The following is a 21,324-nucleotide window of genomic DNA, read 5'->3' as shown; positions in this document are numbered from 1 at the left end:
GTGAGGACAGGCGTGGGAAATTGTGGGTGCGGTGCAGCGAAAGTCAGGTCTCCTATCGACGCAGGACCGTTTTCTGAAGCAAGACTAGTGGAGGAGTGTGCTCCCATGGTCGACAGCAAGCGAATATCCAGTGGAGGAACGCCTCGTTGTTGGATGAGCGATCGCAGGGTGGAGGCTAGCATTGTTCGAAAAACCAAGAGGTTATCATGTTCTCCTTCTCGTAAAAATAAATCGTGCGGGAGGCGTACTCACACGCTCGACAGTGGGCGATTACTTACAGGAGAAGCGCGGCACGCCTTCGCTTCATCCAGCAAGCTGAATCTCCGAAAATTGAGCCTGCAAAGGTCCACGACTAACAATTCGTGGCATTCTCCTTCGTCAGGGCTCTGAATAAGTGCCTCCAACGTACACAAGACTCTTGGCTTTTGCATGATCGTACTGAGAGAGATCGCGAGGCTAGTGCTCTATCAAAGTCTGGTGATTCACTCTTCAAGATGCTCAATAGTGTTGCTCGCGAGGAGCAGCTGGCGAAGTCTTTCTTCCTGGAGGTCGGCCGTTGTGGGCGATTTCACTGCATAACTGAGCCCGATCGTCCTTGTGCGGTGTTCTCGGTGCTTGAGATTAGTGGCGAGAGGCTATTCTCGAGCGTGAGAGCTTGCCAAATGTCACGCTGCTGAAGGGCGGACTTCCCAGTAACGGCATCCACTTCTGTCGGCAGTGAAATTTCTCTGAGACCTTCAATCTGAGTGGTCGTCATGTTCGTTGGCTTTCTCGGGACATGTGTCACTGATTCCAGTCCAGCCGAAGCCAAGACGTAGTCCTGGTATGACGTCGATGGTGAGCTCTTGCACCCGAAAGCCGTCTCAAAGCTTTCGAATGCGGTCCAATATAAGTTTGGTATGTCCTGAAGGGCCGCTTCCCCATGTCAAGGAGTATTGTCTGTAAAATGAACGCCTGACGTCACCGCGGAGAGGCTGCCTCCATGACTCCAGCAGGTAACGCAAGGTGTAACATACCCCATCATCGTAATTCCAATGGTGGATCAAATGCTGTATGACCAAGCCGTTGGTGTATCAGCCTACGTTCAAGGGCCTGCTCCGGTAGTTTTCGTAAGGTCGAGAAGTGCAGGTGAGGTTGGTAAAGCTGTGAGTAGCGCTAGCAGCCCGAAGTAGAATTTCCCGACTCCACCCACAAATTGAGTAATTATATACAATTTTCCCAACATCCATTCCCATCAATTGGATCAACTGATCCTTCCATTGATCACGGGCTTGTGGTCTAGCGGTATGAGTAAGCAGCTCTCTCTGCCCTTAGATATCTTCCCATGCATGGTTCTAATAACATCGCAGCATCTTCTTAGCACCGCTGGCATCACCAGCTGCTTCGATTGGAGAAGGTTCGGCGTTCGACTCGCCGCTAGTCCAGTTTATTTTGCCCTTTAGGGATACCACAATTGAGGTACGGAGCGATATTGAGTTCTTTTCATGATGGTATACACCACGTGACATTGTTTTTGTATACACGACAGTGAGGAGCAAAGGTAAGACAAAAGCAACCGTATGTAATTTCGCTGCACTTAACTGGACTCAGAGACGCCTGCTGATATGAAGGAAATGAAGAGATTCATGGACAACTTTTGAGGGAGAGAAAGTATATGGTAGAGCGGTTTGCACACACGGGGGAGCATAAGAGGAGAGACAAGACATCCAGCGATCGACCGGAGGTTCACAGCATTCCCGACGTATGTATCCGCAGAAACAGGTGTCCATGAATCCAGGTAGCATGCTCTTCGAGAACCAAAACCATTCTTTGCCGGGCAGCCGGGCATGTGCAGAGGTGTTTGGATGGCGTACGCAATGTTCGCTCGTTCGCCAGCAGGTGAGGCCATTGTGGCAGGACAACGTGTCGACAAAACCATTTCCAAGTGATCCGAAGAGTTGCAAACAGCCGGGGAGAACCTCGAGGTCGGTGGCGGCCGTTGTATGCTCGAGAGGTGGATTTTTGGATTGGGGGTGGAAGAGTTGAGGTTGGATTGCGGTGCCGCAGTTGCCCTCAGTGACCTGTAGGGCAATCACGCTCTTGCCTCGATCTCACTACATCTTGAAATAGCACCGACCAATGGCAGGTATCCAACCTGGATTCAAACAATTCGTGGATGAAACACAAGGACTGAGACGTCGCTATAAGCTTCTCTTGACTTGTGATATTTGGGAGAAGATCTAGGGGTAACCTATACTACAATCATCGCTTCGCCAAATGCAGCACAGACCTGGCCTGGCCTGCTTCGCAGCTCACCTCCATCCTGCGTCCTTCGACTAGAACGGCGGCAGGAAGAACGGATAGCCGCCGTTCTTGATCCGGAAGACACTAAGCAGGAAGCTGTACATGCCCAGGATCACGCCTCCCCAGATGAAGACAGCGATCTGCTGTGCTCGTGGGTCGGCCATGCGGGGCACTTTGAGGGCCATCGAAATGGTCGCGAAGGCCAGTACGCCATCTGGAGGAATCAGTAAGAGGAGTGACCTCAGCAGGGACAGGTACTCACACATAGCCGCCACGATCTGCGACTCAAGACCAAACTGGTTCTGGAACCCTGCAGCAAAGTACGACACTCCGCCCTTGCCATCTCCCGCGACATAGGGAACCTTCCGGATGTGGTTGAACATGTGTCCGCTGGTGAAGAGCAGAATCGCGATCAAGCTGACCGCCGCCCAGAGGTTGCGATTCTGGATGACGGGCAGAATGTACGGCCACGCGACGCTGAAGAAGGTCACCAAGCCAAGTGCAGCAGTGGTCGTGACTGCAATCTTAACATAGTTGATTGGGCGAACGAGCGGTGGGTGTCGAGATTCGGGGAGATGGCGGGCGATCCAGGCGTGGATTGGGTCGGCTTTGTCAGTGCTGTGAGAAGCCGTCAGCATAGCTTACTGGTTTTGGGAGTCAAGCAGCTTACCCAGTGATGAAGTCGTATCGTTGGGGTGCTCCGTCCGGCTTCGCATTGGGTCCAACGGTGGGTTGGAAGAGAAGCAAGACCGGAGCAGTTTGCAGCATTAACTGTTCGAGGTCAATACTTCTTTTCTGTCCCCATGTCTTGATAGTGTACCGTACCGATTGAAACGTCTGTTTTCCATCCGTGAAGTCCAATGTCCCATACACCAACCGCGACTCTCCCTGCTTGTCCCCCTTGGTCCAACTCTTTGCAAGCAGATCCCATTCCGGCTGGAATTCGTGGCACAGCGAGCAGCCGAATCTTGGATCCAATGCAGTCAGCAGCACTGCTACAGCATAGTCCCGAGGCGCCTTGGTCATCTCATTGTAGGTGACATCGTCGAGCTTGATGGGTGCTAAGCTGGACACCTGTTTCGAGTGGTAGTCATTGAAGCGGTCGCCGGTCGATTTTCTTGCCGCGAAAGCTGTCAATGGCAGTATCGCCGCTGTCAGAGTCTGTAGCAGCCTCATCTTGGAGCTTCAGTGCGTTCAATGGGTATTTCGAAAGTCCTGATGTCTCGAAGCTCCATCTGTCATGTTCAAAGTCGGCTTTATGGTTTCGCCGCGTTCCGCTGAAAATAGCCGTTGCCTGTTCTCAGCCGCCATCTATGTTTACTCACAGAAAGCGCGACTCCATCCCACTTCATCAAGCAATCGGACATTGCTCTTAGTCCTGCATGCACTCATATACACACTTCCACCAGCAGCAGTCATGGTTCCAGCACCGACAATGCACGCATCCTACACCCAGCAGTCGCTCACCAGCGCTGCGCTGGAGCTCAAACACACCAAGAACAGCCACTTAGTGGACATCATAAGCAAAGATGAAGATATGCGCCGATTGCGGTTCGACGTACATGTGTTGGAGGACGACAATGACGAACTGCGCGACCAATTGATGCAAGAGCAGGACCGGAGTGATGCATTCGAGAAGCTGGTCAAGGAGAATCTACTGCGCGCGGAAGATGCTGAGGCCCAGGCACAAGAGTTGGAGGCAGATCTGCGACAACGCGAACAGGAGCTTCAGACGATGCAGGCCGAGAAGAGCGCGCTGCAGCACTCTAGTGAAGACGCGACGGCGGCCTTGACAGAGAAGCTGGCGCTCACAAGGGAACTTTCTGTGCTGAAGCCGGAGCTGGAACACCTGAAAGCGCAAGCTGCGTCGACCGAGGCCTTGATGACCGAGAAGCTTGCACTCCAGAGACAACTCACGGAGATTCAGTGCGAAGTCGAGAACGCAAAGCGGGAGGCGAAGCGTGCGCTGGCCAAGCGGAGGAATACTGGAGTTGAGATTGCACAGGAGGAGCAGTTAGAAGAACTCAAGCGTCAGGTCGCGAAGGAGAAGCGCGCACGTCAACGAGCAGAAGAGGCTGCTCAGTCTGCTGAAGGCGACGGGCAGAGCGATGACATCCGCAAACAACTCGCCAAGGAGCGCAAAGCCCGACTGCGAGCAGAAGAGCAACTTGCGTCAGCTCAGGACACTACGCAAGTTGAAGATGTGCGGAAAGACTTACTGAATGAGAAGAAGGAGAAGTCGAAGCTGGAGGAGGCTCTGGAGAACGCCCAAGCAGAACTGGAGCGCGAAAAGAAGGCTGCTGCACGGGCGGCGAAGCGTGCAGATGGCAATGCGCAAGCCGATGATGAAGCCGAGGAGCTGCGAACGGAGCTTGCGAAGGAGAAGAAGGAGCGGACCAAAGCTCAGCGAGCAGCACAGCAAGCAGCAGACGAATTTGCAGCGCAGAAAGCCACCCTCGACGATAAGCTTGACCAATTCCGCACCAAACTCAGATCGACCAAGGAGAAGCTCAAAGAGACCGAAGCTGAGCTGATCACCGCAAAAGCCTCTGCAGCAGCAGCGCCTGCTAAGAAAGCAGCGGCCGCACCGAAAGCAGCCGCATCAAAGGCGAATACGAAGAAGCGAGCTGCAGCGCAAATGGACCTAGATGCAACCACCCTCGGCACCCCAGGCGACGGTCCAGTTGCAAAGCGTGGCCGCAAAGCAGCTCCCGGCGTTGGCGACAAGTCCACGTTCTCGATTACCCCGTTCCTTAACAAGACAACGAGCGTCATTCAGGACGAGGACGACGAAGAAGCCGGCAGCGACGGCGCAGCCTCCCCTGCAGCTACCAAGAAGAAGCAACCTCTCGCTCAACAGCCCGCCAGCAAAGCTAATGTGCCGCCCAAGAAGGCTCCGGCGCAGCGCAAGCCGAAGATGCCAGCGCTCGAGATGGTCACCGAGGAGAACGAGCCAGCCGAAGGCCAGGAGAACGCGAAGCCGCAGACGTTGAAGATCAAGACGAAGACTGACGATGGCCCTGAAAAGCCTGGCGATCCGACGAAGAAGAAGGCCAAGCAGCGCAAGTCGCTTGCCGACTTTGCCTCTTTCAACCCGCAGCCGGATGTCGAGAAGAGGCAGAAGAAGCGGAAGCTGGGTGGGTTGGGCAAGACGTTATTCGATGAGGAGGAAGCGGAGGCCGGTGGACCGATGAAGCGTGGGCTGTTCGGTACAAAAGGCTTCGGGCTATTGGGAGCGAAGAAGGGCGGTGGGGTTGGGAGCAGCTTCTTGGGTGGCAGCAAGGCAGGTACGACGATGCTTACTGCGGGCGATGGGAGTGGATTCCAGTTCTCGCCATTGAAGAAGGCGAGGCGGAATCTGGACGACACGCTTAGGATGTGAGTCATGGGGTCTGGGCTTGATTGCGTTGTTCTTTAGCCATTGGCGTTGCGTTTGTGCTTGATGATACCTGAGTTGTTCTGTTGGCATGGTCTTGGTACGCTAGTTCGAGCTGATGTCGTCTCGTATACGAATATCTGAATGTGCTCCTTGCCGTGTCTCTCACTGCTGTACTCGCTTCCCCACCGCGTGATGAATTGGCACAGCCTCCTGCAGCGAGCATGTGACAGTCCCCCAGCCCAGACTCTGCCACCTGCTGAGATACCTATATATTCCATCGCCTTCCCTCGTGAAGCTGGGAGATGATCTGTTAATCGACGCGCGTGGAGTCATGAGTCCCCGGCTTTACACCGTAGTCGACTATCGTCCTAGTACCTCTGGTGCTCAACCAATGCTGGGCTGCAATCAAGTCTTGCATCTTTAGTCTGCTCGAAAATGGTCCAGCTTCAGCCTGGCTGGTCGAACACGTCCTCTCTCGCCACGTCCGGACGTCGGCGCAGACACACAAAATAAGACTCCTTGCTCTCCTTCCGCGAAGACTCCGGCTTGATACGATGGACCTTCTCGAACAGTCGTTTGAGTCTCATCTCTAGGGCGTGATCTTCCTTGCCTTGGTAGAACTTGCAGAGGAAGTGACCACCAGTCACCAGAGTGTCGTAGCAGAATGTGAGGGCAGCGTTGCAAAGGTCCTGGAGGAAGTTACTATGGCGTCGTCCCCATGCTGCTCCAATATACATACCATAGAACCAGCGTGATCTCGAAAAGGCATGCCACTGGCGTTCATCATCCTGTAATAGGGGTTAGAAACACTCCTGGACCAAGACGACTGAGGCCAGGGTTCTGACATGTCGCTCAGCACCACATCCACCACTCTCCCTTCCGCTGCATCTCTCTGCTTCTGACTGCCTCCGACGGTCAAGCTTCCAAACGCATCAATCACCGAATCAGCCTTCCCAGCCCCTTCCTCGTTTCCAACTTGCCTGGTCCGCTCAATCACCCCCACCACCTCCTCCGTCCCTCCGTTCTCGTCCTCCTCCGCCATCTTTCCTCTCCCTCCCTTCATCTCCCGAACAAACCTCCTCACCTCCCCCTGAATCCCCTCACTCAAAAAGTCCCCCTGCAACGTACTAACCCCCCTCGGCGGCTGGGCCGGTATAACATCAATCCCCACCACCCTACCCCCCGGCTTCGTCCGATTCACCGCAACTTGACTCCAACTACCAGGAGCATATCCTAAGTCGACCACCGTGTCCCCGCGCGAGAAGAGGTGGTGTTTGGCGTCGATTTCGAGCAGTTTGTAGGCGGCGCGGGATTTGAGTCCCGCGAGTTTGGAGGCGCGGGTGTGTGGGTCGCGGGACTGGCGGGATTGCCAGCGGGTTGAGGAGCTGGAGGTGGAGGGGCGGGTGGTAATGAGGCTGATGAGCGGTGGATGGACTGGGGAAGTCCAGACGGATTGGGTTGAAGTTGGCCAGCAGAGCCGGCGCAGTGGTGAGATCTCACATCTTTGGTATTGTGAGGATGCTCTCGGTAGTCTTGCGACTACTCTTGAGAGCATTTACTGTTGCGAGGTATTGAGGTGTGGTTGGTGGTGGTGGAGTTGCGCTGGCACGAAAACGCCATACGGCCAAAAATAGCCGCGTTGTCTTTGCCTCGGAAAGACAGGAGAGCCTTGTAACACATTACCCACCTCGTTCCTTTCTTGACGTGCTGAAAGAGTTCACGGGACTGAGACTGGACCACGGTCGAACGTGTGAGCAGACGTTCGTTGAACATAAGAAGAACGAGAGTTCGAGGTGTGATAGGAAGGTAATCTGCCAATGGTATCTGACCAGGGCAATCGTGATTCGAAGACAATATCTGCCACTACCCACCCGCTAGAACGCTACACAAGATCCAGAACACTTCAGAGGCCGTAGTCTTCGAGACAAACCCTCCTCGCTCGACCAGATGCAAGAGCAAGTCTGTACAAAGCACAATTAACCACACCGCCCTCCGCCAGCGCTACCCAGGCCGCTCAGACTTGTGGTCCTGCTGTGCCTCCGTCGACGACCTCCCACCCCTCTCTTCAGCCGCCGGAGCAGAAGACTCATTCTGCGGTCGCTCTCCCGCAGACGAATGGCTCGAATCAGCTTGCAACGACCGCCGGGGCTCTTGGTCCCGCCGGCTGTCTGGTCTGCTGTCACCTTCTCTTGCGGAAACGTTGCTGTTCGATCGATGGCGGCTGGCCTTCTTCCTCGAAGTTGACGAGGCGTTGCTGAAAGAGGGCGAGGTATACTGCGGTCCAGCTGAAGGCGGAGGAGCAGGTTGGTGTGGTCCTTGCGCTTTCCGCTTGCGAGGAGACTCTTTGTAGTCGCCTTCGGACAGGTGGGAGCCGGGATGAGATGAGTATGACTCTCCTTTGCTGGCTGGCGTTTGTGGTTGCGTCCCTTTTGACTCGTTCGGAGGAACCCAATGATGGAAGTATATCGAAGGTGAAGAGGTGGTTTGCTCTTGTGAGATGGTCTGGCTCTGCTGCAGAGGATGCGCGCTGCCGGGGTTCTGGTGTTGCTGGGGCTGATTGTTGTAGATGTCGGCTGTCGTCAGCCTAGGAAGAGAGGTATGTGTCGCGGATCGAGGAGCAGATGTCGGTGGAGCTCGAGCAGGAGCTGGTTGATATGCTGAGAAAGTGGCATGCTGTGGATGTGGAGGCTGCTGTGGTTGCTCAGAGTGCTGGCTCGGGACGACTTGGATTGGCTGCTGGACTGGATACGATGGCGGCGCCTGGCCGATGAGTCTGGTCTCTCTTCGAAGCTCCGGTGAAGACTGCTGTTGCTGGATGACGTGCTGCTGGTTTGCCTGCAATTGTCCAGCATACTGTTGTAACCATTCCCCGCTAATTTGCGCCAGATGCGATCCACCTATGCCAGCATAGATCATCGGAACCGCCGCAGGAGGCACGCCTGACTGTAACGCTTCTCGCAGCATCGACTGCTCGAGGCGTCGTTGCTCGAGTCGACAATTCTCTTGCCTCGTCCTCTCTTCTTCCTGCTTCCGCTTCTCCTCCTCAGCTTTGGCGGACATCCACAGTCTGTACGACTCGCCGTGATTGTCGAAAGTACTCGGAGCACTTGGCATATGACCGAACGATTGCTGGGGTTGGTAGGATGGTCTTCCAGAATCTGGAGGTAGGGTCATGGCTGATGGCGGCGGTAGGCCACGATGAGGCGTCGACATCTTGTGATCCTGTGTGCCGCTGACCCGCAGCGAGCTCACTGGTGAATCGACCTTTGGCTGAGGAGACAATCGAGACTTCGCAAATGGAATCCTTGGAGAGAAGTCATGGGAGACTTTGCCGCCAAACTCCGTTCTGGACGGCTGTGAGAGGGTGAGTGAGATGGACATTGGATGGAAGGTAGAGCGTGTGACAGGGTAAAGGCAGGAAAAAAGAAGGTGTCCTGTGCGAGGGGTAGCCGGGCAGCGAGGTGTGAAGTTACATACTTTGAGGTGCTGCAGATCACATGCGCTGGGCAACGTGACACTCTCCAGGTCGTGAGCCAAATCTGTGGAACACCGTTGCTGCTAAGCTGCAAGTGGGACGAGGAAGGCGGTTGATCGCCGGAGTCGTCTGTTGATTCGTCAAACGGCAACGGCTTCCAAACGTCGATCTTATTCAAGTCGGCAGCATAATGCTTCCGCTGAAAATTAATGCAGTTGTAAGGCGGTCGAATCAGTTCTCGCAGGCGTGCACACCAAGCCAGGTCTAGACTTGCTCAGGTATGCGGCTGCTGAGAAGGGAAATGCGTGAGCCTCTCTGACCGGACTTGAGCGACGATTACGGCGGCACGACTCAGCGGCACCAGAACCGGTAGGCGGGAACGCTTGGTTACGTCGAAGGTTTGTTGGAAGATGGTCAGCTGTGCGTCTGCCGTGCGAGATGCGTAGATGTGATATGTAGAGGCGGAAATGACATTTCCTGGACGTGAAATAACCTCGACCCCTTCGAGTCTCGTGGCGGATTGCTTGTGGGCATCCGGTCAGCCACCACGAGATGCAGATCTTCGACCCTGCAGCAATACAGTTTTTCAGTTTGCTGTGCTAAAGGATGGAGAAAGTTCTACCGGTTCCAACGCATGTTTGACGATCTGGCTAGGATTGAGCAAGGCCCAAACGGTAGCAGGAATGCGGCTTCGGAGATTATGTTAGCTGTAGCTGTCTGGAAACGGCCAGCTGTGACAGCGGGTAGGACTCGTGTTGTAGAACACTGCACAAAGCTCCTGTCGTGAGCTCACATGAAGGTCGATTGATGGTGTGGTATGGATTGCAAGCCCCTGCAGTCCGAACCGTTGTGCATCCAGGATCAAGCAACCTTGCGTAGAGCTGTTGTATCGCGACCAAAGGCTATGACCGCGCAAGTACGTAAAGCCGTTCTAGGTAATCGAGCAACATCGCAACGATATGCCCCGAGCCCATTTCATCGACGGCGTTTGCATTTGATGCGTCTCCCCGGCCGACGCATGTCTGGTGTGCCCATCACGAGTCCCGCGGTCGGTGAAGGTCCTGGTCCAATCTCCATCGATCGATCAGGAAGTCGGAATGCAGCATGCCTCTTCATCCGGAATGGCGCGTATAACCAAAGCAATCGAAGTGGTGGAGGAGACATCTCGACTCCACTCTGCTTTGATTGTGTCGATCTCAAAGTGAAACACCAGATGCTCGGTTCCAGAAGCCTCGCACAGCCTCTCGAACGCCTCAGCATCACACCTTGCCTGCAGGGCCCGCACGCCGGCAGAGCTCTCCTAGCCGCATTTGCCAGGTTGCCGGTCGGAAAGTTTTGCGCCGCGTTCTGCAGTGAGCCACACACGCACGACAGCGGCGTTCAAAACCTGGTTGACCGTTGCTGCGAAACTGGGTCCACGGGGCACGCTGCATCCTTCTAGGTTGGCAGCGACGGCTCTTCCGAGCGCTGGGAGGCGAAAGAGTGTTTGTAGCTGTCGAGTGGGTTGCCGAAGTAAGACGACATCTCTCCACTCCGCCAATGAAGTGCGCAAGCAGGCCGGCATCCGAAGGCCAGTAATTGGCCTCCCGCAGAGCTCTCCGAACCAGATCTGCAAAATCGCAGTTGCCCTTTTGAGAAGCCGGCTCCAGCGTCCGCCAACGACGTTGCATGCCGCACCTCCAGCTGCCAGACTGTCAACGTCGATCGCAGTACTTTGCACTTCGTACCCGGCACGCATTCGGCGCGAGCTCTAGAAGGGTAAATGCTCGGCATTCGTCGCCCACGTGTCCTATCCTGGCGAGGTCGCGTGCGGAGCACGCAAAGGCGTTGCTGATCTCTGCCCATCGCTGCTCTTTCGGGGCCTTGCGAGGCGAGCAGCGACGTGACATTGCAGGGTGTGTCGGCCAGAAGAAGTAGGATCGTCAGCTGAAAAATTTTCACCCTGCAAGCCTCACTTCCAAGTAGCAATGGACGGATGAGGAAGGTGTTGTAGCGAGATGACCGCGTGGAAGTGGAAGCGAGCCGCCGTCGTCTTGAGCCTGGATTGATCTGAGACATGCAGCAGTGGCATGTTACCGGATCATGTTGTCAGGTGCGTCTAGGCGGGCTCTCGTCGTATCCCTCGTGCGCATTGGCAAAGCCGTCTTGCGGCTATCTGGTGACCTGGTAATAATGATGAGGTAAATGTAACAGAGCAGATCAGGAGAACGTCCACGCACAGCACGGTCGACGGTAGTGTAGCCACAAATCAATGATAACAAGGCCAGTGAGCGAGTGAGCGAAGCAACGGCGGTGTCGTAGCTCGTAGTCGACAAGATGGCGCCTTTACTGGCGGCTGCAGCAACCAAAAGGCGAACGTCGAGCAGGTCAAAGGCGTCCATGCCGTTGCGTGGCCAATGATTCGTACGGGCTTGGAAGAGGATGTATTGTGTGTCAGCAAGAGGTGAGGTGCGTCGATGGACGGCCACAGGAAGGAGCGATCGCACACCACCATCGTGCCTTCCTCTTCTGCAGACTTTGATATGGCTGGCGGACAAGCTCGACATTGACGGAAAGCTCTTGGACGACAGCATCCGGCAAGATATCTACACATTACACAATTATCTACACACTCTGCTTTTCGCATACTGGGGTATCATGATCACTGATATTCTTCCTCCCAAAAAAAATCCCATCCCGAACTTTCCCAAACCCCATCTAATGCTCGCGCAGCCGTAGTATCCCAATGACCCAACGAAAGTTCCTCGCAAGGAGTGCTGCACCATATCATCTTCCCTGGCCCCCTTTTTTTTTAGCGCCAGGAGAGTTAACTTTTGGTCCTCGCCAATCACCCCCTCTTCTTCCTCAACTTCCACTCCGTCCGCGCGACCCGCATCAACAAGTCCTCATCCTTGACCGGCACAAACGACGTGAGCACCTTCATCGCGTTCTCAAAGTCGCTGTCCAGGATGATTTCGCGCGTGGCATCGATCAGCGCCGCGCTCGTCGCATGGAGGACGTCCAGATCCGCTCCACCGAACTTGGCCTCGCCACCCCCGGGAGCACCCCCCGCCGCGTCTCCCAACAGCATGAAGACATCCCAAACCCGCAACTGCGCCGGGAAAGGAATACTCATATTAAACAACGTAAGGTACCATCTGGTCCCATACGCCGTACTCCCGATCCCCAGCTCCTCCAACCGCCTCGCCACGTCCCCGCCTTGCAACCACTGGTGCTCAAACTCCGCCAGCGCCTGCATCAGCCCTTCGAAGCCATGTTGGAAAAGCTGCTCCAGCCCGCGCAGCTGCCAGAGCCGGACGAGCATCACGAACGCGCGTTCTTCGTCGTAGTAGCATAATAAGGTGGCAGCGAGTGAGGCCATTCCCTGCACGTACCCTGTTTCGGGGAATTGGAGGGAAATCGCGTGTAAGACGCGGAAGAGCAGGCGCTGTCCTCCGCGGTAACGACGGCGGAACATGATGTGCATGTTGATCGTCCGGGGGACGTCGACGTCGATCTGAACATCGTCGGCGGAACTCTCGTCTTGCAGCGCGAAGAAGCGCTCGATCAACTCGTCTTCGGAGACGGTGATGCCGCGGTTCCGCGCGCTGGTGGCGAGGAAGCTGTACCAAGCCGTCGCGCGCCAGCGGTCGGGGATGCCTTTCCACGTCCTGCTGACGAGTTTCTGGTCCGAAGTGTCGAAGTCGAAGCGCATGCCGCCGCCTTTGTCACTAGAGCGCTGGTGGTCCGGGATCGGGCGGGCCATGCTTTGCCATTTGTTTTCGCGCTGCCATTCGCGGCGTTTCATGATCGAGGCGGTGCGGCCGGAGTCCTCTTGCTCGGCTATGTCGGCGAGGCCCGGTGGGAGGGTGAGCATGTCGCCGGCTTCGTCGAGGGTTTTGCGGGTGCGCGAGCGGAAGGGGTTGCCGGAGTGGAGCTTGCCGGTCGATCTGTTAGATGAGACGCTGTGCAGGGAGCCATTCCGGATGGTGTTATCTTGGCTTGGGCGTGGAGGGACAGATCTTGACGCTCTTGTTGCTGTGGAAGGGCCTCGCCGTAGACCGCGTGCTTTCCTCGGCTGGTCTGATTCCATTCGTAGAGATGTAGCGACACGCTGCATACCCATGGACGGAGAGGTAGGAGTGCCTGCCCGTGCTTGGTGGATAAATCCATACCGATCAACATCAGCTCCTTCAACATCTTCCCAGTCCTCAATGCCACCAGCCAGCTCGTTCGGCTCCTTGTAGTAGCTCACTCGCGGCTCTGGCGAAGGCGCCCTCAACGCCGGGTGAACGTTTTGGTTCTTCTTTCGTTGCTTGCCCACGACAATCCCGTCAATGCTGGCATCAGGCGTACTGCTCCCACTCGCCTCGCCTTGCGCGTTCTCACCACTCCGCACCGGGGCCACCCATTCCGCTGCCCGCTCGTCGCCAGCGTCATACATGCTACGCACTTTCATCGAGAATGTTATTTCTTCGGCTGAAAGCACGCGACCACCCTGTATAGCTGCATGGAGCATCTGTATACTTGGCTTCCTCCGACCTGAAAGCAGTCCTGAGGCTGGTGATCCATCTCTTGACTCCTGATCCTCCGGTGAATTGTCTCGGACTTTTGGAACAGGTGGGCTCACTGCCCGCTCGCTCTGCACCTGCTTGGTCTGCTCTATCGCACTCTCCACTGGGGCTTCCCTCGCCTTCGCAGAAGGCTGGCTAACAATCCCCTTCGCTCCCTTCCGTCTGGCTTCCTGCGACGCAAGCAATCCATTCATCTTCTTCCCACCTAGCAGCAGACTCCCTCTCTTCGAAAACCCCACTTTATCCGACGCTAGATCCTCTAGATCGATATCATCTAGACTTCCACTCGGGATATTCGACTGTATGCCCTTGAAGCTCGCGATGCGCGCAATACCCCTTGGTGCCGAGTGCGATCTCCTTTCCGCCATCGTCTTGCGCGATTTCGGTCTTGCGAACGGTGATTTGCTTCTCCTGACTGGAGCTGCCGGCTCCTCATCCTGCACAACGATTGTGGGTAGATTTGGCTCCTTTGCTGCGCCCGCAACCGAGGGGCTGTTGTTGCTTTCGGCGTAGGAGGCGCGGCCCGCGGTTGAGACAGAAGGCGCAATGCCTGAGTCGCGCTTGACCTCTTCAAACGCCGCTGTAGAGGGTACGCGTGGGCTCGGCGAGGGCGAGGTTCGTGGGCGTCGCGCACTCATCTGTTCTCGTAACGAAGCTGCCACCGTCGACGTTGCCGGGGATTTGGGCGGGTTTATGGAGGAGACAGGCACGGGCGGCACGCCATCTTCAGCGTCTTCATAGCGGATGGCCTTGAGGCTGTTGTCGTGTGCGGTCGTTGGTCGCTTTCGAGCTCTCAAGGAGCGCTTGTCGTCGTCGTCGGCCATTTTGCTGGTAGCTCCTGGCTTCGCGGATGCGTTAGGCCCGTGTCGGCGCGCTCAAGCTCCTCCTTCCTCGAAGCGAATGTGTGGGACTCCCAACCATTGCCGTCCGGTATGGCGGAAGTAGGGAGCAGAGATGGGGATGTCGCAGTGTTTGCTCGGCCTGCATGAAGAGTGCAGAAGGCCGGGAAAGGGGCCCGGTGCGTTTCAATTCACTTCTCTCGATCCGCTACTTCCTGTCCGGTGATTGATATTGCTCCCAAGCTTTCGTCTCGTGCCCTAGCGCGTCGATCCTCGAACAACTCCTGCGGCACTTCCACACTTCAGCCTGAGATGGGCCGTACGATGCCCACTGCGTCGTTGCACCGCTCCGGCCCTGTCTTCCGCCCCGAGAATGGGATGGGCCGAGGACGTTGTGCGAGCGGTTAGCTTTGGCTAATGAAGTCTACAGCAGCCCTCACTTCCTACCACTCCACCAGCAAAGAATTGAGACGGGCTTGAGAGCAAGGCAGGACACCATATGCGACGCTGACGAAGCAGGTCTGGTTCCAGCACAGTACGTCGATCTACACCGCCTGAATCATGCAGTCCAAGTGAGACAGTGCAGAGACATACGGCAAGCTCCAGAGTTCCGCTACCGGTTTGAGATCTCGACATTGTGACAACAACAATCTCGAACGCTGCGGTATATCGAAGCAGCGGATGCTGTAGAGGACATGGCATGAGCCGGGAGGGTGTGTTAAGAGATGTATCCAACCGAAGAGCATAGACCATTCTGTACATTGTCCCTGTCATTCAACGCCTGGCACTCATGCCGCAAGCTATGCCGATATGTCCGAGCAGATTCCAGTCTTCAACTCAACCTCTCCACGCTGCCGTATCTCGCAAGTCACACAGCCACCCTCGACATCTCTCCTCCCACTCTCTTGCAGCTCCTCCCTCCTCACCACATCCTACTTCCCAGCCATCCACCCAAACTTACTCAACCGCACCCTCGGCAGCACCCCGACCAGCACAACCACACACGCCACCACCACCGCCCACAACTGCATCTGCAGGATGTTCTCATTAAACGCTGTCTGCGTCGCCGCACACACCGTCGCCAGCATCACCACCAACGTCACATACCCGCCCACCCGGTGGTATTTGTACAGCGCCTTCGCCTTCTCCTCCCCTCCATACAGGCCCGGGGTGAAGTACTGCGTCACGCCGACAAAGGCTTGGAGGAAGATGAGGATGTAGGTGATTATTCCGAGGATGGCGTGAGGAGACTCGAAGTGTGGGTTGCCGTCCTTGATCTTGTTGTATTCGATGATGACCAACCCGGCAACGGCGGAGCCCACGGCGAGGTCGTTGAAGGCGGCGTGGGTGTAGGTGCCTTGTTTCTTTTGTTTGGCAGTGTGGGTTGGTTGGAGGATGAGGATGCCTTGGATGAAGAAGAGGACGGCGGCTGAGTTGAGGAGCTGGGATGTTGTCAGTATTCGGACTGACGGGAGAGGCTTGGAGGGAAACGTACAGGGTGCGCAGAAAACAGCATCAAGTCATGGCTGAAGACGCTGCCCCAGACGATTGCTGCGAGCTGGGTTGTGTTAGTCGTTGAAGAGCTGCATTTGGAGCGTGGTGGTACTCACGATCCATGCTCCTGCTTGAGCAACGGTGCCAGTCCCTATCAAAGCCATGAGTATACCGCGTATGGAGCGCATGGTGTTAGTATCTCACCAAGAATGAAGTTGTAATACAACGGCTTGCCCTCCTCTTGACTTGCATCACCCGCGGATCCAAGCAACGGGTCTTCTTCTGAGGTGCCCAAGGGCCTTCGTTCGTTGTCTGCCATTATTGTGTTGATTTTCAGCTCCTTCCAATGAAGTATCCTATTGCGATAGATTGTTGAAGACACGGCAAGAGACAGACAACCATCGTCGCCGTCATAGAGAACCCCGCTGGCGCAAGAGCTGCACGATGGCCGTGTGCCAAAACAGACAGGGATGTCTTGAACTTTGGCCTATCAGATGCCGAGGATTACCATACTGCTATACCGCGATCAGTAAAGACTCAAAGATGAGCTCGATAGTATTGGAACGGTGCACAAGTGTGTAGGAGGAAGTCGCCTGTCTATTGGGCGTCGTATGCTCGTGTGAGAAATGCCGATGGCCTCTAGACGCACAGGCTGTACAATGCTGCTCGACCCGAAGACAAGTGCTGCCGATGAAGAGTCTCTCCAACTAGCAACGCATATACATGCTTCCTTCCCTTCATGCTCTCCTCCCCTCAAACACCCGCCCAACAAGCTCCATCCACCTTCTTTGCCTCACCCCCAACTCCCGTCCCGGATGCTTAAACAACCTCCCCATCGCCTCCCGCACCCTCGCCCGCATAATCTTCAACGCAACCATAGTCTTCCAATCCCTCACCTTGAATCTTAGTCTATTCCCATCAATCACAATCACCCCGGCGTACATATGGAAGACCGCGTCTCCTGCAAGCAGTATCAGCGCGAAATCTGATACGGGCGAGGTTTCTTGCGCATTGGTGTATTTGGAGCTGCTCTGCATGATGCTGTAGAAGGAGAGGTATCTGATGTCGGCTGAGTGGGTGCCTTTGTTGACGGAGGTCGGGTGGAGGCCCAGCGAGGCGTTGTTCGCGATGTTGCGCCAGCCTTTGCCTTCTGCTTTGACGATCTTCGGGTAGAAGGACCAGGCGACTACCGACGAAGCGAGGGCGTCGTCGTCGTCACATTTGGTGTATTGCGGTGGGAGGGAGACAAAGTTCCGTTGGCGCTGGCCCGGACGGATGCGGTTGAGGGCTTGTCGCTCGCTGGGTCCGAGGTCAACGAAGCCCGTGTCGGCGAGGGAGGTGAGGAGTTGGGCTTTGAGGTCTTCGATGTTGGCGAGATTCTGCGGGCTGAGGAAGTTCTTGTTGCAGAAGTGGCGCTCGGAGAGCCCGGAGGTGGTGCAGACTTTGCGCCAGGCGTTGTAGGCGTTGTAGAGGGTGAGGAGGTCGGAGTCGCCTCGCTTGAAACCTAGGCGGACTGTGTCGGCCTGCTTCTTTGCATGGAGGGGTGATAAGAATGGCGTCTTCGAGGTAAGGGTCGCAGCAACGGTGAGAGCAAAATCCAGACAGCCAAACGCCGCTCCGTACAGTATCAGCTTGCCGAGTTGAGCATCCAACGGCAGCTTCGCCAGTTGATTTCCAAGAGGTGTTAGCTGTTCGCCATCCGTGAGTGCGCCAACGTCAATGAGTGCGTCAATCGCTCGTCGCACATTCTTGCTCGATGGCGGGTCCAGAGCTTCAGCGAGAGCGTCCTCAATGTTGCCGAGTCGGCAGATCTTGACCCTCATCACAAGATCTTGCAGCGACAGCCTCAGCATCTCCGGACTCTGTTGCTCGGCCATAAGATTCTCGAAGCGGTAGCGAGTGAACAAGTGGAAGCACATGCCCTCCTGTACACGTCCAGCACGACCTCGTCGCTGCTTTGCGTTTGCACGAGCAACGAACGACTGCGTGAGCCGAGACATCTGGCGGCGCTCGTCAAACCGCATCTCACGGTGCTTGCCGGTGTCTATCACGCATGTAACGTCCGGAATCGTGATGCCGGTCTCTGCGATGTTCGTGGCGATGACAACCTTCCTGACTCCTGGTGGCGGTATATCGAACGCTGCTTGCTGGTCCTCGCTCGAGAAGGTCGAATGCAGTGCATGTACGCGCCAGTCTCGTGAGAAGGATTGATGGCCAAGTAGCATGTCGTTGAGCTGCCGGATCTCTGCGAGGCCTGGAAGAAAGACCAGAATGGCTTTGCTGAACTTCTGGTAATCAGGTCGATGCGCTATTTGTTCCAGCAGCTTCACAATCAGGTTTGTGTCGATCCGATACTCATCGTATTGGGCCAAAGTCGAAAGGGTGCGTGAGCTGTATCCCTTCAGCTTCTGCGATCCCGACTTGCCTTCCTCCTCGTTGTTGTCCGATTCTTCCTCCACAACCTTCTCCACAGCAGCATCCTCGTTCGTATACCCTGTCAGCTCGATTGCGTCCTCCAGGAACTTCGCTTGCACGGGATGGGTGCGTCCAGGTACAGAAACGATGGGTGCATTATCCAAGTACCTCGAGAACTTTTGAGCGTCCACAGTGGCAGACATTAGGACGACCTTGAGATCGGGTCGCTTCTCCATGAGAGTCTTGAGGACAATCAATAAGAAGTCGGTGTCGATGCTGCGTTCGTGCACCTCATCAAGCACAAGGTGGGTGATTTCATTGAGACCGTTGGCGCTCTCAAGCATCCGGAGGACAATGCCGATCGTTGCGTATACCAGCTTCGTAGACGCTGTTGTCTGTGATTCGAGGCGGATGGCATAGCCGACAAGCGACCGGTGCGTCCCAAGGTCGCCCTTGTTCTCACCAAGCTCCTCGCTGACCCTTTGAGCCAGTGACAAGGCTGAGATACGACGAGGCTCGGTGCAGTAGATCTTGCACTGCCGGCCTTGCGAAAGCTCATCCTCGAGAAGGAACTGTGGCAGTTGCGTTGACTTACCACTGCCTGTGTCGCCGACAACTATAGTCACCTGATTCTTTGCGATGACGTCCAGCGCCTCACCTTTCGAATGGAACATCGGTAAATTCATACGGCCGAGCAACATCCGCTGGTAAGAGGGCGCCTCGACTTTTCGTGTCCACATCTCTTGCAATTGCTGTGAGTTGTTATCCGGTCCTCGTTGCGTTGGCGTCTGCGGGCGAGTGACCGGAGTTGAAGCACCGCTTGTTGCGCCGTTTAAACGTTTGTTGCTGGCTTTGAAGACCACTTCGTCTTCCTCAACTTCATCTGCTGCAGACATATGCTGCTCGACCAATGTACGAAGGTCTTTCACTGTCTCGCGGTCTTTCGCATCCGAGTGCTCGTGTTTGAGGCTCGCAAACTCATCCCACAGGCTACGGAACGCAGGTGGCAGCCTCAACAACGCTTTCTCTTCCTTCGGTCGGCCTGAGAAAATGACAAATAACGCTGCCGTCGAGACGTACGCCTCACTCTGTGCTGTGTCCGGAGTCGCTTCTTGTATCATAGCCACCATGGTTTGAAGCGGCTTGCTCCGGACAGATACAGACGGCAGATAAGATGCGTCAATCGGGTCCTGTTCTTTCGACCATTGCACGACGACGGAGTGCCGGCAAGAGTATGTCGTGGGCGAGATTTGCTTGTATACGGCCTTGCATTTTGAGTCTCTTGCACGACACGCCTCTTCGAAGATGCGACGTGGCGCCATGCCGGTCAAGCGACCAAAGTCGCGGATCGTGACGCTCTGTGGGCTATCACCGCCCACGTCTTCGCTTCCTGCCGGTTGAGCAACCCCAGGTAATGAGTCAAACATGCCGCCCAGTAGGGCGTCGTTGTCAGATTCGTTGCCGTCATCCATGAGGCCTTCGGCTTCGCGCTCGGCTTGACGGGTGACATCCATCGACTCGTCCTGATTCTGATTTTGGGCTGCAGAAGGTTTCTTCATTGGCTCTTGGTCCAGCTGCCACTTCCTCCTATCCGCAGCCTCCTTTGCCAGTTCAACCCTCTTGTCCGCCCATTGCGCCTCTGCCTCCCTGCGGTCAAAGAGTGTATCACGTTCGATGGTCTCCAGTTTCTGTCGTATTTTCCGCGTGCCTTTTGCAGCATTGGCACCAGAAGTATTGGGTCCATTGGGCCGAGAGCCTTTCTTCTTTTTGTACTTTGTATCATCGATCGACGGATCGACCTCGTAAAGCTTGGCTTTAGTTCTCAAATACACGGACAGAAGTTCGTCGGGCTCCAGATCGCTGTCAATGTCGCTGACTTCAACGTCTTCCTCTGCTGGAGCTGCGTTACCATCCGCGCCCTCACCATGGGCCGACTGCGGCGAATCGTGCTTGACGGGCGACTTTACAGCTGCATTCTCGTTCTCCAACTCGGATGACTCGTCTATGGCGGCGACGTTCGTCTTTGTCTGCTCGACATCGTATTCCGAAAGCTCAGAAGGCTCACAATGAATCGCCAACCAGTTCAAAGCCCCATCGAGCCCCCATATCTGGCCCGCGCTGTTCTCTGGAGGGGAATTGTTGAGAAGGAAACCAATGACTTCGTTGACCCGTTCTGTAGAAACTAAGTCAAGGAGAACATCCCGGAGTGTCCATACCTTTGCGACCAGATCATCATTGGACAGAAGTAAATTCGGCTTGCCAGACGACGATGACTGATCCTCAGCGGCTGAAGCATAGTCAAATATGAGTTGCATCAACTCTTCAGGTAGCCAGTTCTTGACCGAAACAAAATCACTGTGCCCCCGGATTAGACGTCGATCGGTCTGAAGTCTCGTTGCTTGCCTCGAGGCTTCCTTCCGAACTTTGGCGGCATATTTCTCAACGAACTGTTGCAGCTCGGCGGATTCCAGTTGCGCCTCGAGTTCGTCCGGGCTAAGCTCGTGGGCTTCACGCTCTGAGGACTTGTCGGTAGCGTCCACATGCTTGTCGTCAGCGGCCTTCGCTTCCGTCTTGCTGGGTGTCGCGGTCTTGGACGGTCCTGTGCTTTCTGACTCTGTAGTCGGTTCTGCTTTGGCCTTTGATTGGATCGAGGTTGTGGCAACTCCACGTGCAGGATTCGCTGCCGGCTTCTTTTTCTTCTTATTGCCCGAAGGCATGGCGGCGCATATCTTTCCAGAGATTGGGAGATTTCCAATAAGATCGGTGTATGAAGAAAGAAGGATGAGGTGAACAAAATCAAAGAGTCCCTGCCTTAACTTTTCGAGATCACCCGGCTTCCTTCCCAATTGGGCACCGCCAAACGGCATGGCTCAAAATTACTCACGA

At 55.5% G+C, this 21,324-nt stretch overlaps 7 protein-coding genes across 7 annotated transcripts; 1 reads left to right on the top strand and 6 right to left on the bottom strand.

Moving 5' to 3' along the window:
* Positions 1 to 2,315: 2,315 nt before the first annotated feature.
* Positions 2,316 to 3,459, bottom strand: OST3 (oligosaccharyl transferase subunit ost3/OST6; the record flags this gene model as incomplete). Its single annotated transcript, XM_064803633.1, has 3 exons — positions 2,316 to 2,497; positions 2,546 to 2,901; positions 2,954 to 3,459. The coding sequence occupies 3 exons, from the start codon at positions 3,457 to 3,459 to the stop codon at positions 2,316 to 2,318; spliced, it is 1,044 nt and encodes a 347-aa protein (XP_064658548.1).
* A 241-nt stretch (positions 3,460 to 3,700) lies between these two features.
* Positions 3,701 to 5,665, top strand: LTR77_006390 (uncharacterized protein; the record flags this gene model as incomplete). The annotated part of the gene is made up of 1 exon (XM_064803632.1): positions 3,701 to 5,665. One exon carries the CDS (start codon positions 3,701 to 3,703, stop codon positions 5,663 to 5,665), a length of 1,965 nt encoding a protein of 654 aa, XP_064658547.1.
* Positions 5,666 to 6,108: 443 nt separating this feature from the next.
* On the bottom strand, positions 6,109 to 6,704 carry MRM2 (2' O-ribose methyltransferase; the record flags this gene model as incomplete). Its single annotated transcript, XM_064803631.1, has 3 exons — positions 6,109 to 6,351; positions 6,402 to 6,450; positions 6,508 to 6,704. 3 exons carry the CDS (start codon positions 6,702 to 6,704, stop codon positions 6,109 to 6,111), a joined length of 489 nt encoding a protein of 162 aa, XP_064658546.1.
* A 454-nt stretch (positions 6,705 to 7,158) lies between these two features.
* Positions 7,159 to 8,875, bottom strand: LTR77_006388 (uncharacterized protein; the record flags this gene model as incomplete). Its single annotated transcript, XM_064803630.1, has 2 exons — positions 7,159 to 7,264; positions 7,668 to 8,875. The coding sequence occupies 2 exons, from the start codon at positions 8,873 to 8,875 to the stop codon at positions 7,159 to 7,161; spliced, it is 1,314 nt and encodes a 437-aa protein (XP_064658545.1).
* A 3,089-nt stretch (positions 8,876 to 11,964) lies between these two features.
* Positions 11,965 to 14,514, bottom strand: LTR77_006387 (uncharacterized protein; the record flags this gene model as incomplete). The annotated part of the gene is made up of 1 exon (XM_064803629.1): positions 11,965 to 14,514. The coding sequence occupies one exon, from the start codon at positions 14,512 to 14,514 to the stop codon at positions 11,965 to 11,967; it is 2,550 nt and encodes an 849-aa protein (XP_064658544.1).
* A 947-nt stretch (positions 14,515 to 15,461) lies between these two features.
* LTR77_006386 (uncharacterized protein) lies at positions 15,462 to 16,342 on the bottom strand (the record flags this gene model as incomplete). The annotated part of the gene is made up of 4 exons (XM_064803628.1): positions 15,462 to 15,971; positions 16,025 to 16,087; positions 16,140 to 16,174; positions 16,228 to 16,342. The coding sequence occupies 4 exons, from the start codon at positions 16,340 to 16,342 to the stop codon at positions 15,462 to 15,464; spliced, it is 723 nt and encodes a 240-aa protein (XP_064658543.1).
* Positions 16,343 to 16,842: 500 nt separating this feature from the next.
* LTR77_006385 (uncharacterized protein) lies at positions 16,843 to 21,155 on the bottom strand (the record flags this gene model as incomplete). Its single annotated transcript, XM_064803627.1, has 2 exons — positions 16,843 to 16,932; positions 16,956 to 21,155. The coding sequence occupies 2 exons, from the start codon at positions 21,153 to 21,155 to the stop codon at positions 16,843 to 16,845; spliced, it is 4,290 nt and encodes a 1,429-aa protein (XP_064658542.1).
* Between the last annotated feature and the right edge of the window lie 169 nt (positions 21,156 to 21,324).

This window comes from Saxophila tyrrhenica, assembly GCF_035928015.1.
Source record: "Saxophila tyrrhenica strain CCFEE 5935 chromosome Unknown scaffold_9, whole genome shotgun sequence".
Lineage (NCBI taxonomy): Eukaryota > Fungi > Ascomycota > Dothideomycetes > Mycosphaerellales > Extremaceae > Saxophila > Saxophila tyrrhenica.
Note: the sequence above shows the minus strand (reverse complement) of the source record. Positions and strands in the feature narration are given on the sequence as shown.